The sequence below is a fragment of the Acyrthosiphon pisum genome, chromosome A2 (genome assembly GCF_005508785.2).
Source record: "Acyrthosiphon pisum isolate AL4f chromosome A2, pea_aphid_22Mar2018_4r6ur, whole genome shotgun sequence".
Taxonomy (NCBI): Eukaryota; Metazoa; Arthropoda; class Insecta; order Hemiptera; family Aphididae; genus Acyrthosiphon; species Acyrthosiphon pisum.
The window spans coordinates 69,267,713-69,286,236 of record NC_042495.1 but is presented as its reverse complement, the minus strand read 5'-3'; the positions used below and the strand labels follow the sequence as shown (position 1 = coordinate 69,286,236).

At 27.7% G+C, this 18,524-nt stretch overlaps 1 protein-coding gene across 2 annotated transcripts in view; it reads left to right on the top strand.

Annotated features, from left to right (window-relative positions):
* LOC100167612 (TWiK family of potassium channels protein 18) overlaps positions 1-18,524 on the top strand; it is a 147,989-nt gene that overhangs the window by 104,751 nt on the left and 24,714 nt on the right. For both annotated transcript variants that reach the window (XM_029490356.1, XM_029490355.1), the window contains one exon: positions 18,246-18,389. In XM_029490356.1, coding sequence (XP_029346216.1) covers positions 18,246-18,389 — 144 coding nt within the window. The remainder of the gene's footprint in view (positions 1-18,245; positions 18,390-18,524) is intronic.

The following is an 18,524-nucleotide window of genomic DNA, read 5'->3' as shown; positions in this document are numbered from 1 at the left end:
ATCTAAGATTTGAACATTTAATACAAGATTTCTCATAATTTTGTCTACCATTGTAAAAAAAAAATGTCTACGGGAAAATCAAATTAAATATTTATGAGCGTTTGAACTTCAAATTTTTACAACATTGGATATTCACTCGATTTCTCATTTTATTATTTTGTTGTAATTCAGAAACGAATATGTGTAGATAGGTACTTGAAATGTATAGGTAATATATGTTTATATTTTATCAATTCCTATAGGTACTTGATAACATTTTCAAAATATTTTGACACGTTGAGGATGTTTACGGATATTTTAAAGTTTAAAATATTTTAGTTAGTCTTTTTGAGTACTTGACATTTTTCAAGTGTCTATATATACACTAATATACAAATATTGAAATATGATAATATGCAAATAATATTAATTCAACTTACTGGTTACCGTACTAATAGTAACAATATAAATATAATATAAAGTATCCTAGGCTGACAAACCATCTCCTCTTAGAATAATTTTTCGTAAACAATGACATTATATCATTGAATTCAAATTGTATACCAACCATTACAGTAGCTCACTTGCAATCTACTGTACAGCAAAGCGACACCCACTTACCCGCTTTTCTATTTTTATTTTAATCACGTAAAATAAAAATAAAATTTGAGAATAATGTTATAATAATATATTTGTTTACTGTGAACTATACTGAACCAAAAATCAAATAATTTGACAAAGAAAACAGTTGAGTAGGTATTTCAAAAATATATCAAAAGATAGGATGTAAATACTCTATAAAATTAACGTACAACATGAAAATCAGTTATGCTGATTTATAAGGTAAAAAAATATTTTATAAAAAATTTCAAAGTATTTCAAATTGTCTAAAAATATTTTTTAAAGTATTTGTATTTGTATTTGTACTCAAATATTTTTTTGCTAAGTATTTAATACGTATTTTAAATACTTTTCTATGGTATCTATATCCGTACTTGAATACTTATAAAAAGTATTTGATCAGACACTTAATGTAATATACCAACAAAGTACAAGATTTATATGGCTGTATTAGGAGTTTGATCAGTGTCGTCTCTTTAGGACTTGTCAATTGTCATTTGGCACATATCACTAGACGTGGAAGGCATATAAAATGGATCAAGTTTTAATTCTGTGAAGCTGTAAAATCTAAAAGTTGAACGGTGACCAAATAAATTTGACATTTTGGCGCGACAAAATATTTCCTTTTTTGGTTCTCGGTTTTCACCTGTAATGCCATCGTAAATTCAAATAGAAATCTTAGTGGTGAGTAATTGCGGAATGACATTTCTGGCATAATGCCACTTCAAAAAGGAAGCAAAAATAAGGCGATAAAAAACAAACAAAAGTTTTCGGCAGCACATAAATAATTAATCCAATTAGGAGTACACTATTCGTCTACCACAGCACCGGTGACACTAACTATGATTTATATACATTTCGATTGCTATAGCTGTTTATTAGCCCCTTTTTTTCTGGAGGACACCTGGTAATTTTTTACCGCAAAAAGTTTATTATCTTTGCCCACCCAAGTTGTGTATTTCAATCTTCTAGTGGCTTCATAATAATATAAATAATCTTATTTTGAAAATTATGAGGTGTTGACAAATATAATATATAAAAATAAAAGTTACTTTCTTGCCGCTGTTTGAAAACTGAATTATTTTTTTACTATAAGAAAATGCATTGCCTGAATTCGCTTTGTGCAATAAATAACGTCATGAAGAGTATCTGTCAAGTCTCAGTTTTTATTATTATTTGTATTTATGCAAAAAGGTTCAACTCTTATTTTCTTTTGATATACTTAGCTGTTTTGTGAGGGAAATAAATATGAGTAGATATATTATGTATGTACTAAGAATTGTATATTATGTGAAAAAAAATCCGAGATTTAAGAGTTGGGTGTGGTATTAGTATCTCTTTATTTTAAATAAACTGTCATAATATTAGCACCAAAAATATCAAATCAAATCATTTTTTTTAAAATTACAAATAAAACTACAACAACGAGACTACAATAATATTAAAAATACTACACATTTAAAACGTAAATTAATAATCAATGTAAATATTCTTTAGCCTTTGCACATTAAGTAAGAACTCTTGTAAGAACCACTTGTCCTGGTTTATATGAAGTGTTAAGATTTAAGTTTGGAAACCAAGAATTATCGCATTCTATAAACGTTCCTAAATGTAATATATTTTCTGATAAATACACCATTAAAAATATTAATACATCAACTGCGGTTCTTGCTATACAATTTTAATAATTTAATATTGATTTTTCGTCATTTGTTTGTACTTTAATTTGTAATAAACGTTTAAGAATATAATATTTGTTTTCAATAAGCGATTTAGGTATATATCAAACTAAAAGAATTAATAAAACTATAAATTTATATTTTATTATCATATAAAAAAAAAATACACAGTAACATTAAACGGCTCTAACCAGTATGTGTATTTATAGGAAAGTATTGAGTGACCTTAAAGCTTTTTTTTATATCCTATTTCAAAAATATTCCTACTACACACATTTTATTTATAATGATATGATACAGTGACGAAGCAGACTAAGCCGGGGGGGGGGGGGGCTTGCACAACTTCCACGTCTTCTAATTTTTTTAGTAATCATTTTTTTTTTTAATCAAATTACACTTCATTGTTTGATAGATAGGTACTAACCAATTTTTATTTTGCAAACTTAAGAAAATATACTCAAGAAATATAAATCTAAAAACAAATGATACTGAGTTGTCTGTTAACATTTAACAAATTCTTTATTTTATGTATGATAGGTACCTATATCATTTAAAATGTAATTGATATATTTATTAAGCCCTATGATCTGTCTTGCTTAGACTTTTTTCCTAGAAATCACCTTCATACCATTATTGTTGTAAGGCAAGTCGCAAGTGGATGAACTTAGTAATTCATTTTATTGTCAGAAAGCCATTTTATAACAACTGGATGAGGATCAAAATTGGAAATGTTACATATATTTATTAATAGTTTCTGGTAATATCGGCAACTTATCTATTATAGTATGATATTAATCTCTCGATGAATTCGATTTACCAGCAAGGATACATACATAACAATTACATAAAAAAACATTTTATTTAAATTGATATATTATACAGTAAAATATAGGTCATACATTTTTATAAATATAAGAGAATTAAAATTAAACCATAGAAATAATTAAAGGTATCCAACCTTCATATTAATTCAATAGCGTTTTTATAACTTATTTTATCTTTTAACTGTGGGATACAGCAGGCTTTTTTTGTATGATGTAAATAAAAGGATCAGTTCAAATTTCGGACATACCTACCTATCTTAGTGTGACACATGTTTTATTTTTCATCGGTATTTTTTATTTATAGCTTTTACTTATTTAATTGTTTTAATCAATTAATAATATTACACTATTTTGTATACCTATTGTGTATATGTATTATATATCTTGGTAGGTAATGTACATTATACATCGATAACATTTTGAAAAAAATATGCCTAAAAGTCTCCTTCACGATTGTCGGTATCTACCCGGTTACTGGTTAGTCACTATTCACAATTCAAATTAGTAAAGTAAAGACTGATTTGGTTAAATGTAACTGAAAACGATTTATATTTGGTACCTATCGTGAAAGATTTAAATTTTTAATCGTTGTGTATAGCGTATATACCAGGCGTGCCCAACCTTTTACAACTTGCGAATTTAAACCTCATTCAAAGTTTATAACAAACCTACCAGTTAATTTTGAGAATATATACACTATTAATATACTTAAAAAATATAAGATAATATCGTATAATATATTAGATTATAATTCTTTAAAGTTTTTATTAAAATATTTTTTTTTTTAAATAATAATTTTTATTTTTGTTTTTATTTATATAGATAGACATATCTAACTTTATAAAATGGTCACAGGCTAGTTTCAAAATTTCCACGGGCCGGACCGGCTGGATTGTATACAGTATACTACCTATAATATACATAGTCAGTTATCTTATTAGTACACACTTCTCAAATCCGTAGTGCACTCCCAATTTCAGATTACTCTTTTTTCTGTCAGGGTTCACTAAAAAATAGAGACTGCAGTTATAGGTAATACTGGAATTTAGCATAATACCCTACATAATACAATAAATAACAAAAGGTACTTTATTTAATGAAAATAGTTATTGTGAAAGTTTTCTTTAATTTGAAATTTAATTTTTGGTAAATCTTAGTTGGTTGCCTCGGTCATTAGCCATTTTTAATCATATCATATTGATATCACTTTATGTTTAAAACCATTTGAGGTTTAGTGTGCAATGTTTTTCTCCATTTTCTTTTAAATAAAATTGGAATTGGAATACGTTATACCTTGCTGATGAACCTGAAATTGTTCATCCCTTCTGTATGCGTTTAAGTAGGAATCAAAGAATTCATAATTCCTTCAAATTAATACCACCAATGATTTTTTCTTTGTGTTATTCACAACCGTATCTTTTTCCGTGTCTTCTAACTTCTTGATTGCTTTTCTTCACCACACGAACGTACTTTCTCCTCTCCTCCGTTCACAGTATTATCAATAAAAGGGCTTAAAATTGGTTCCCGTGCCAATCATATTCTCAACTATATCTTTTAGCTACGATTTGTTCAGTTATCCTCAAATATTTTTTACTACGTAATATCAATCTAGGTCATTGTTGTATAACATAATTAGTCATAATTATTTTAACCTACTAATAAGTTGTTAATATAATATAGCTACAGAGTTTTAAAAATAACTATTTTTGTAAGAGTTTTAAAGCACTATTTTACGTTGAAACAAATTTCCGAGTACCTACATATATTATATAATATATACTTCACTCGACGACGTTAAAATCAAAACAAAATAATATAACAGCCAAAGCATTTCCTTTTCATAAAATATAATGAGGGTCTTTAAAAGTTGGGTTCTTAAAAATGTCTATAGTCGAGGAACATGTTGGCTATACAATTTGTCTGAACAATATTATTGTCATTATTAATTTTATCCCATTAATTAATAATAACGACAATTATAGCTCCAATATTATAATAGACATTTACCTTTGATGTATTTTATTTGTTTTCAATTTCGAGTAAACTATCTTTTCGTCTCCCATTTTTCATCGGTTTACTAACACCATCTACGACGTGTTTAACTCCAATTTTCTTCATCCCGAGAATGTTCGTTTACGATTAATCGTGGATTGCAATACCACCAGTACCTAAGTACATAACTGTACATAAGACCGCGTACCTACGTATCTATATTCTCTGCAGTGGCGGCTATCATAGAGTAGAGGTGTAGGCGTGTAGCGCCTGCTACACCTTTAATTCTAGTAATTAAAGTCTATGTAATTTTTTGTATGTGAATAATACAGAATAATATTTTGGAATATTTTAATAGTATTATTTATAGTAACTATATTTATAGAATGTAGATTGTAAGATTGTAGGTACTACTGTACTAGATGTCTAGATTTATTAATTTAAAAAAAAAAATTAATGAAAACCGTAAATTTTTACGCAAAATCGACTTTGGTTTTAGGTGTAACTTTAAAACAAAAGACCGTTGATATATGAAATAACCACTGGTTGTTTATATTAGCATTTTCTATTATTTAAATTATTTAAAACCATTAAGTTGAAGTCAATTTCAACAGTGAATGAGATAATAGGGTATTTTCAGTAATTATAAACTGTACAAAAGTCATATATTATGTGTGTGTATGTGGCTGAGTGATGTAAAGGTGCTCTTTTGTATAATTCTTAGATCGTATTTTGTATATTGTAAAAGGTCACGATTCACGACTATTAAGAGTGGTTTATGTCTATACATTGTTAATATAATATAATATAATATAATATACAATTGCAATCGCCATGGCTCTCAACAATATGTTATGATGTTGACTTGGTTTATGAGTTTGTAACTTAAGAGTTAAGAGGCAATGTTTAAATTTGTTATATTTTAGATTTGTTACACAAATTATTAATTACTTGTAAATATTTTGCATATTTTTTGTTACATACACTAAACAAACTCTTAAAAATGTTCATTTGGAAGTTGGTGACTATAAACTTTTAGATATAATAAAAATTTTATTTTATTTTTTATGGAAATGAAATATTTCAATAAAATAAATTTTATGAAATTTTAAAACCCTATGACTATACAGTATAAAAATATGAAAAATGTTTGATTCATTTTGAGCTATTTACGGACAATTTCAAATTTTAATCGCTTTAGTTTTTTTCCTACAAATATCAATAAATTTGTATTTGTTGAGCCAAAAAGCGTGAAAATTTAATACAAGGCCCCTATTGTTACAATAGCTGTTGGAAAACATTAAAAATACATAGGCACAATGTTTTCAAATAAGTATTTAAAGTTCGAATTTTGACAAAATAATTATTATTTTGTAGTTAAAAACGTATAAAATGTTCAACTTTTATAGCTAACAATTGAAAATTTAAAAAAAGGTTCAACGAAAATAGGTTATATATAAATTACTTTATTCACAATTATTATATCATCAATTAATATACTTAGTAATATCATAGGCTGACTGACCGTCTTCGCTCAGAATTGTTTTTCTTATATAATGATACTATATCATTAAATTCAAATTTAACACCATCCATTACTGATTACAGCGACCAACTGTACATCAGAGCGATACCTACTTGCTCATCTTTGTTTTAATATTATAATGTTATATTTGTAATTGTAGAATATACAATTATACATAAAATACATATATAATTATATTCAAGTTTAGTTGAATGTAATTTTATGTATTGGTTCAAGATATAACTATGTTTGGTATTTAATGTAGGTATACAATATTTGAAAATTCCAAGGTTCTTATGGCGAATACAGTCATGAGGTAATATGATGTTATAACATTTATTTAGTAAAATTGAGAGGATCCTAATTTTATTTTTTTCACATTTTGATTAAACTATTCAATAGATGGGATGTTATGTGGATGATTATTGTTGAGGGTGGGTGGTTACTTCTTATGTTTCGCTATACCTATATTTTTAAGGATAGCCGCCACTGATTCTCTGCAAACCCTACTGTCTACTAAAATAATATAAACTTTGTAATTTAATCTGCAGTAACAAAAGTATCGAATTTTATTTCTATTGCACCAGCTGCAATTAGATTCAATTCGGATACTTTTATCAATATTTGCGTATTCTGTGCGCGTTCGTTATACCGTTTTTGATTATGCTCGTTTAATTTTTGTTTTCTTATCTTTATTTTAATTTCGATGAAATAATAATTAAATAGGTATGTACCTACGTCCTACACTGTGCTTGGCGAGTACAAGTAAAATAAGTTTAAACAAAATCTATTTCTCCAGTAATCTTAGGATATTATTTTCTAAATCGAATTTATATATTACTCATCTCACAATAATTATTTTATAAAAAAACACGATAAGTATTTAAACACAAACAATTGTGTTAAGTTATAGAACTATACAGCATAGGAACCTAAAATGCAATAATTTTTATACACTTTTATGTATTTATAAATTAAATAGGTTCAACGTGCAACAATATAATGTTATTGTATTTACTCATTTTGTACATATTTCCCATGTTTTCATTATACATAATATTATATTACACGAGATTTAGTTATGCTCCAAACCAAAGAATAATACACAAGATAACCAAATTCACGTCGTAGTGAAAAAAATACACTTATTTAAATTAGCCTTAGAATACATTTGTATGCTAAGAAAATACTAATAATAATACATATTTAATGTAATGCTTCTTATCTTTGGAAGTAGGTACTGTATATTTCTATAATAATACCAATACAAAAGTTGTTATTTCTTATTACGTACTAAAACCGAAAGTGTAGCTACTTGGCACATTGTTTTTACAAATATAGTTTTTTTTTTTAATCCATAAAAATGTAATTATGATTTCACAATAATAACAATTCCTTTTTAGTTTATAGAAAAATTGTACTATACTCGCTTACTAACTCATTTTTATTAAATTCTTATTTTTTTTTTTTTTCAATGAACCACGCAAACTTAGTGGTTACTGAAGGTTACATTATTTGCATAATTTTTCATTTGTATAAATAATTACTCTATATTTTTTTTACTTTTAAATAAAAGTTAAAATTAAAATATAATATAAAACAATAATTATATAAACCATCTTTTATTTATACCATGAAAACCGAATAGATAAAATGTAATATTTTATCCTAGCTTGAACATGAGCTTACGATAATATACGTATTATACCAATGTTTGTTCTAGACTTCTATATTATAGTCTACTTTGAGACAGTAAATAAGATCATGAAGAAGGGATTACTACCTTGACGCAAAATCGTTTACGTGTAAGTATTAAACACGGTCAATAGACATAATATAATAATATTATCCTGTAAATTGAATGACGAGATGCCGTTAACAACAAGTGTACAATAGTGATTAGTATTATGTAAAAGCATTTTTATCATTATAATAAATTAATAGTAATTTATATACACCAATGACATATTATGTCGAGGTACCTAGCTAGTAACTACACACGATTCGCTATTCATTGAGATCCGTAAACGGCATAGGAATTTTTCATTCGTCATTCGTGGCTGAAAAGCTGCCCAGAAATATTCACAAATGATTCGTGATCATCGCTTCGGAGGGTGATTAAATTAAAAATTCAAAGAACATGAATCGAGGTGGATGGGCATATTAGTGTAGTTCCCATTTGTTCACCATTTATCAGGAGCTAGTAAAAAATTATACTATAATACATTATATTATACTTATATTAATTTTAACGAATCACGAACCGTGAACCATAATTATTACGGGTATACCTATACTACTATAGTATGTATAGATTAGCAATCAAAATGTATGTTATAATAATAGGTCGATTTTTAAAAGGATTGAAATTACAATAATACATTTCTGTTTTTGAAAATATCTATATTATAGATGGTTCTACGATGTCTGTTTGCACATTAAAATTATAGTCATAAAACTATTTTTAACATTTTTATTTTACTCCAATATTGTGAAATCTAATAGTTCGTGATCTAATAATGGAAACCACAAAACGAATAAATGCTGTATTTAAGGTCATATAATTATTTGTTTTGATATCACAAATATAATATTTTGATGATGTATAAGTCGCGTGCTTATTGCTTTTGTATTATTATTATTAAAGAAGTAGTAAAATACGGAAATAATGGTGGATAATAATAAGAAACAAACTAAAACAATTATTATTTATAATATACAAAGATATTAACTATGCATAAGGTATTCTTAAATTTCCAATTTATACAATGTTTCTAAGTTTATGATTTTCTTCCTTTTAAATGTAGACCATTTGCTTTTGTTTACAAGTTTCTTTTGAACGTTATTTATAATTTAAACCATCTGTACACTTATGTATAAAACTGATTTTAAATATAAATTGTAATACTTATTCCTATCAGAAATTTAATTTAAAAAATTAAAAGATGTTTTCATTAAATTAATGTGTAAAACGTTATTTAACTGTTCTGCGGCTGATATGAAAGTGTTGTCTTAAACATAAAAAAGTCCAACCATAAACCATTTTAAAATTCATCAATATAAATAATAATATACTTATATTTTATTTAGACATATTACAATTTGAAAATATAATAAGTACGATGTGATGTAAGGATGATAGATAATCCAAAATATAATGTAGTAATATAGGTATATATTATGGGGTATTGGGGTGTGTTTTGGATTGTGAATTGTAATAAAATCTTTCTTAGCAAGTAGGTATACTGTAGGTGTGTGTATTAATGTATTATACTTACTACCTACTTAACGTTTTTTTTAAGTATGACTTATTTTTCATACGTTCTTTCACACATAATTTCAAGTGTTTTAATAGTTTTGATCGTTTTGTATTCAATAATTTTATTAATTTTACCAGCGTATATTATACTTATGCAGTAGTTTTCCAGTTTCCACGTAGAGGCAACACTGAAAAGCGGGAAAACTCGATGGACTGATGTATATATATATTTATTATTATAAACATACCTTATATTATAAGGTTTTAAAGTGGTTTTTTGCATAGTCAAACGGAATGCAAAACATATTATGACCGAATTATTATAATGAGTAGATTTCAAATGAATGTAATAATTTCTTACCTGCCACTATAGTATAATATATAGCAAGTTCTGGAACGGCTGAAGTGGGTGGATGGACACAAGAAATATTTTAATAAATCATTGACCATTGTTGAGCATTATATGTATAAGAGGGTCTAATGATCATTGTTCGCTTTAGATGGCCGAGAAGTTCGTTACTAATTATCTCAAAAATGTCGATTGTTATATCACAAATGAATATTCCTAAAGACGTAAAATATGGACGAACTACAGACGATAAACATGAAAATTATTATTATATAACTAACAAAACGATAAAAATATTGCCAACTGAAAAATATTTAAGTTGGTTTTATTTTTTTTTTGCATACGAAAGTACACACCATTATGATATGTATATATCGAACATTTAAAAATATAACTATTTAGCAAATCAATTTTAATTATACAAAGTTTTTTGTAATGGAAATGACAAAAATTTTCCATAATTTTTCCAATGATACGTAGATACTTTTAAACATTGTTTATATGATTACATCAGGTAAATTTTCATTTAAAAATTGATACATTTATATTCAGTACAATTTCATGGTTGTAATATTAATATTGTAATATAAACTGGGCCTAATATTGCAGGTGGTTATGGGCTGACGAACATTTTTATTTTTTTTTAATTTTATTTTTAGTAAGCATATATTTTAATTATTTATTTATTTTATAAAATGCATACAAAAAAATGTGGTTTAATAATTTAGATTCGCTATTCACCAAACATACTTACCCCATTGTTTCCTTTAATAATACATTTGTTAAAATTGTTATTTTTAAATTGTAAATAGGTATACCAGAAGATTACCTTTTTAAGTTCTTGATATTTATTTCATTAAAATCGTTATTTTTAAGTACCTATAGCACAACAAATCTTAAAAATTTGAAAATATGGTCTTTGCGTCTTAGTATACCTACTTGAAAACTCTAAAAATCAGAATTAGAATAACTGCATGTTTCAAAAAAAAAAAAAAATAGAGGGTGAGCATGCTCAGTGAATCATCTTGTTTATATCATTTTTTTATACTTACTTTTACTGGTAGTAAATTCACATAAAAATTCTAATGTAATATAATTTTACATATCTACCTAATAGATTATATTAATTTTAAATACGCAAGGTATATAAGATAAGTTATTTTCCCGACTTTTCCTATCAGTGATAAAATTTATTTATTTTTTCGAATACGCACCTATCTAAAATCTAATAAACTTATATCTTTACTGCTGTCTTGCCGTAAACTTTCTTACCATCATCCTGTACAATGGGAAAAATGTTTGCACTGTAAGTCTGTAAATGAAAAGTAGTCGCAGCAATTTTAAGATTGATTTCAATTTCAATCAAAAGTTATATAAAACTGTCTGTTGGTTTGTATCATCTGGGAATAAAATAGGAACGTCTAGAATCTAAATGATACTCTGTGGCTTTGATTTCCTATATTATTTGCTGTTAAGGAGGGGAGGGGGAAAAATCTTTCGGACGACATGTCGTCCGAGAACGACTGCACTGTAGTGTACTAATTAGAAGTACGTAGTTCTTCTTTTGAATGGGATTGGATTGTTATTTTTGTTCAGCATACTTCCTATATTATATTATTGATTTTTTCGTCAGTCGGATGTAGGTATATGTTTTATTTTGTATCCATAGGTACCATATTATTAACTATAATTCGTACTCTGAGCCCATGGATTACGTAGAAACACTTGCGAAATCATATTGGGCTAATATTGTTGAGTTAAATCGAAAATTAAATACAACGTTTCAATATCAAATGTATATAAACGCACTAGGCATGCACTTAACATTATGAAGTTGGAATATTGGTCTGCTGTTAAAAATCCACTACAACTACCATCATAGCATGTTTATTTATTTATATGTATACCTATGATAGGTATACTCGTGTATACGATGTTATTTTTTACCGTTTACGAGTACCTGCGCACAACTAATTTATTATATTATTTAACACTGTACAGATTTGATGTCTAATCACAATAACAACTAACAAGTGTGTCTTATGAGATACATAAATTTATTACGCATAATATGGGCAATAATATATAATATGATGTAGCGGTTTAAAAAAAAAAGAATTTTTGATGTCAAAATTTCGGACGTTGCATCAAAAGGTCAAAGACAGCATGCGAACCGGTACCGCTCAGGACAATGTTTTCAAATCAAACGTTAATTAAATACGTCTTTATAATAACGCTATTATAGTCAGTGGATTCTATTAAATTTCAAATTTTATTCGTGGCTTAAAATTTCTCTTTGTTTTATGATTATAATTATATTACACAATGCCAAGCTCACAAAGTACACAAGCGGGTAATCAAAATATAATAATTAACGCAATCTGTACTCGAGGAAAATATTATGTGATATTATTCTCAGAGTACAATACAAGAGAACAACTCGGATATACCTACACGCGAAACGTTGCAAACCATACGTTCCGTTTGAACGACAACAAAACCTTCGGCCACCAATAATAGGTATATTATTATATTTTATGCGCGTTATATTAGCCTCGCAATTGAACCCTTTTTATTACACACATATGTCTTGGTACTAGATGAACTTTGGATAAAACGTACGGGCGCGATTTACGGCCTGTGGTTTAATAATAACGTCCGAACTGCATATAGACAATATTTTCCAACCCATTTCGTTTTGAACAATAAGCACGTTGCATCGTGCATTTTCGGTTACAACGACGTTGAGATAAGTGTTCGTACAATACGTATACAACGCGCGTAAGTCAGTGCCTTTATCAAAACGGCCTAGGGTACAGAACACATTTTATGTAACATATATAATATGATGCGAGAGTGGCTGGCTATTGTAAATTTGGTTTTTTTCTCAACTCAAATCTCATACAAAAAAATAAATAAATTCAACACGCAATGGACTGTGTATAAAAACGGATGGGCCTTAACAGACGTAAACAATGTCGTGTTTTTGTAACTTGTCCACAAACGTCAATTAACCGTCGGAAATCTTTTTTTTTTATTTTCAAATACCCGAAATAAGTATGCCCAGTGTCAGCCTGGCACACCAAAGGCCCATGGATAAGTTTTTTTAAAGGCACCCAATACCCCATCATGAACCGATTTGGGCCCTGCAGGCTGCAGTAAAGAAAAGTTGTGCCTAAAAATTACGTATAATCAAATATTTCGATAAATACTTTGCTGAGTCCCTTCTCCCTGAGCCCTATAAAGACAGGAACACGTCAAGCAAATATAGACCCGCGAGACCTTAAAAAAAAAAATTCAGGGACCCCGGGCGCGTTTGCGGCACAGCGACCATGGCCAAGCCGACACTGGGTATGCCCGGGGTGTATAATGACATTTTCATATCAAAATTGAAGAAAAGCTACACATAAAGAGTACACAAACAGAATATACTTAACGGCCGTGCCCTCGAGGGCAATGAAACGAGAGCTGACCCGGATAAAATGTTAACGCTTTAATCTTGTGCAGACGATTCGAGTCAGTCGCCATGACTATATTATATCGTGTTACTATAAATCTCTTCCCCACCCTTCGACAAACAAGTATCATTTCTAACAAAGACTGTAACTGGTCGGCGATTTTTTTCTTTTTAGCCTGATCCCGATATGATGAGTTTATAATATTATGTATATAATTATAATGTACCTACACGTTAAAATCGTACTATGTGTGTACGTATACGTTCTAATATTATAATGTAACATTGTCAAAAAAAAAATAAAGCTCCATATTTTATAATATAACGTACCAATGAACCCGTAAAATTAAATAATGTGATTAATAAGTTTTTACACAATATAACATCACAGATTATATGAAAATATTTATTATTTTAATTATTTTCGTATAATCTGTGATAATATTATTATGAAGGGACATGGGTTGCCGTGGCAACGCACAGGAGGGAGACAATAAAATATTATTACATTTGGTTAAATGGGTGTATTTATACTGTAATACTTAATAGCAATATAGGTACTTATCTTAAATATTGTCAGTGAACACGATACAATAATAAATGGCATATTATTTGTTGTAATTAGTTAACTGCAGCAGCCTGTGTATATTTTATGTGCACTACTGAAAAATGTATTATTTCCTAAATTTTTTTTATACTATAATAATATTATGTGGTATGTAGCAAGTACCTACACGAAACGATGGTAATATACATGAATTGCAGTATTGCATATTAAAATATCATTAAATAACTTAGTATCGTATAATTTACTTTTTTATTAAAATGCATCTGTAGTCTGCACTGCTCAGCAGGTTGGTCGTATACTATACAGTCAACCACAGCCCGACAAAGCCGAAAAAAAACACACCATAATCTACAAATAATTACAATATTATGTTAATTTCGTAGTGTCGTATAGTATTACGTGTATTTTTTTGCAAATGTCTGATAGATATTATAATTGTAAATGAAACACACATTTTTTCGTTGGACCTATATAATTTTTTCACGACCTTGAAGGTTATGTAAGCGTGATAAACTTTTAGTAATTCATCAGGAGTACATAATAATATGCAGTTGTCCACACCGATAATTCGAATATATTAATACTTTTTAAATACCATTTACCAAAATTATATATACACACATACGAATCAGAGTCATACTTAAAATACAAAGTATGTTTTGGTTAATGCCTGTAATTAAACTCGATTTTATAGGTACCACCACTAATAACGGTTACAATATAATAATATGACGTTTATCCAGTATCGACGAATTTCCTTCGAATGTCGGGTGGGATTTTTATCAGAGGTGTAAAGTATAACAGCCAGTGCATCTTCGTTCACCCGGCATTGCGCGAGGGACACCTTTCCAGAGTACATAATCGTTTAGCTTAATAAAAAGACATGATTAATGGTGTTTTATCTACCATAGACTGACATTAGGTCCCTTGTCGCCGTGCATCCTCCACTAGAGCGTTTAAGTCGAAAACATTGGCTTTTAACCTATACACAATGCAATAAATCGTTACACAACACGCGTCTTATATTTTGTCCATTCTACTGAAGCGTACGGGGTACGATGGAAAATAAAACATGCTACTATAAACAGAGATAATATCTCTAATATAATGTATGCATCTCATGTGATATGGAATTTTCTTGTTATTTTCTTTTTTGAAAAAGTAATATCCAACGACATTTCATAACTATAATTGACGTTACGATTGTTACATTTACATTTATAAATTTGTATATAATAGAGAAATAGGAGTATAAATATCGATCAAAATCGAAAAATATAACGTGATTATTTTTATGGAACTTGTTAATAAAAAAATATCATTAAAAAATGGAATTTATATCATTATTATAATACAGAGCAACTGTTCCATTTAACAAAATGTTCTGTTTAATGAAATATTTTTGAGAATCAAACCAAATTAGAACCAAATTTATTTGATTCTATTTTATGGATTACTATATATAATACGAATCTTTTGCTGCCCATGGGACTATAATATGCGTGTTATTTAATATTTTGTTAAATGCAACTTAATGTAGAATAATAATGTATTGACAATTATTGTAAATAAAATATTCAATCTAACTTTTGGCATTATAATATTATACATAATATGTACCTATATGGTCTTATTATATTTAACATATAGTTAATAATTTCATAAAAATATATGAATACTACCTGCCGTTTATGAAAAAGTTAAAATAAAAATTTATATCAGACTTTGAGTAGTTACAAAGAGAAGTTTTATCAAAAGTAGATTTTCGATCAAATATTTAACTAGGGTTATAAATAATATGCTAAAACTTTCTCTAAGTAATATACTACCTTCTGCCTATATCATTTAAATCATCGTATATATTATGATCGTATATTGTTTATGATATATGGATTTTCTAATCTCTAACCCTCGTTGAGTCTATCAATATTCAACAAAAAATGTATTTAAAAATTCGTTTAAAATTGCGTTTTTAAATAAAGTTATAAGGATAAATTATTATTTTTTATTACAAAACATTGATTGCACTTTTTAATAATAAAAAATATGATTTATGACTAACATATTGTATTTAATTCCCCAAACACTTTCTCCCTAGTGCATGGGAAAACAAAGCGAAATGTTTGACTTGAGTTGCGTTTTTGTGGATTACGCGAAAAAAAACAATGGGCAATGGAAATATGACAGAGGGATTGCCATCGGACGATAAAAAAATGTTTGTTGTGGGAAATGTGGTGAAAAGAAGGTAAACAATAGTGTTGTTAGAGACAAAACCAAAAGATCATTTGCATGACAATGATGATAAAAAAATGTTTTTTTATCATGACGTTTCAAATGGTCATGTGTATTTAATTAAGTACTGCGGGCTTATTAAAAAAAATTTAGAACAAGCGAATTACTCGCTTATAAATTATATTAATATAATTTACCTTGTTTTGTTTAAAAAATATATACACAGCTACAACTAGTACATATAATAGTTAAAATCTACAAGTATTATTTTTATATTTAAACCTCTCGAACATTGGAAATTAATTTTACATTGAAAATCTTAGATACAAGTGTACAACTTTCAACTTATGTTTAATATATCTACCCGTTTATGGTTTCAAAAATCATAGTAAATTTAAAACTAATAATTTAATATATAGAGTGATTCGAATCACCAAGCACATGTTTAAACACTTTTTTCTTCAATAACGTTGTTATTCAATTTTTTTTTTTATTTGCAAGTATATAGGTAATTAAATATAGTCCTATTAGAACGAGTAAGAATGCGTTTAAATCAATAACAATCTACAATAACACTGAAAACATTGATGATTCAATACAATTTTAAATCGGTAGACGGTAGTCCAGTTTCGTCCAGAAACATTTTTGCTTTGTTCGTATCTTTCTATTTGTTATAATAATCTTACATTTTAATAAACATTAAATACAATCTATATTTTGCTACATATTTTGTTTCTGAAATCAGACTTTTTATTATGAGTAGTTGATCATTGCTTTTCATACTATTTATATTAATTTAAAATTATAATAATATTCATAAATTATATTTAAAAAATAATAAAAACTTGATTTATTATAATTCAGTAGTAAAAAAAAAGGAAATTGAAAAAAAAACCCGGTTTAATCACGGAAGGAAACGGGTAATTTATTGAATACATCAAATAATGAACTCGGTGGATAATAGGAGTATACTTACCGTATACGTACTTTTAACTGAAACATGTAATTTTTCAATATTGAATTTTACGCTGTTCCTTTGAAGGGCATAGCAGAGTCTATAAATGACTCGATGTGCACATATATGAATAGAGTACGGAAATATGAAAATAAAATTGTTGTAGATCTGCTGGAAACGAATATAAATCTTAAGTGGTGTTACAAGAAGTGTGAATCGAGTATGTTGCTGCAGTGAAAAGTAATCATCAAACAGTTTTCACATACGCGTTGTACTATAGTATATTTATTGAGCTGTGGGTGTGAGGCTTACATTATTTTACTATTATATATAATATATATTAATAATTGATTATTAATTAATAATTAATAATTTATAAAATATATATGAAGCACTTAAAAATATGCCATCACAAAACAAATTGTTACAATTAAAAAGTTTAAAAATATATATATATACGCGATGAATTGACGTCATTACAACTTGACGTCGTGATAAATTGACCACGATGAATTGAGGTGCTACCGTTCTGAATCACCCACCGTCCCGCATATTGAATTTTTGTTTTACTTTAAATTACTTAGGTATCAGTTATCACGTACGTGTGTATAGAACTAAACGTATTAATTATGGGTTACCAACTACCAACAAATAGGCTATATTGGTTTTTATCATATTAAGTAGGTATATTATATAAGCTTTATTATCAAAACAGTACCCATTAGTACCCACCATACATACACAACATTATTAGGTACATTTTATAATAATAATAATTTACCCATTCCGTTTGTTTTTTTTTCAGAAAATCGGCGGGAAAAGTTGTCGAAAAAATCATCTTCAGCTGTAAACGCGGGGTCGGTGCAACACACTCCACCTCCGAAACAGTACAACGCGAGCCACCACCAAAAGGCAGAATTGTCACCGAGATCACGAAGACAGCAAATAGGTCCGAATAACATATTTTTATATTATAATATTATTATCGGGGTTCTAAAAAATGATCAAAAAAATGTTTAAAAATGTCACAATAAATTACTTAAAAAATTAAATTTTTTATTGTATTACAAAAAATCAATTAAAT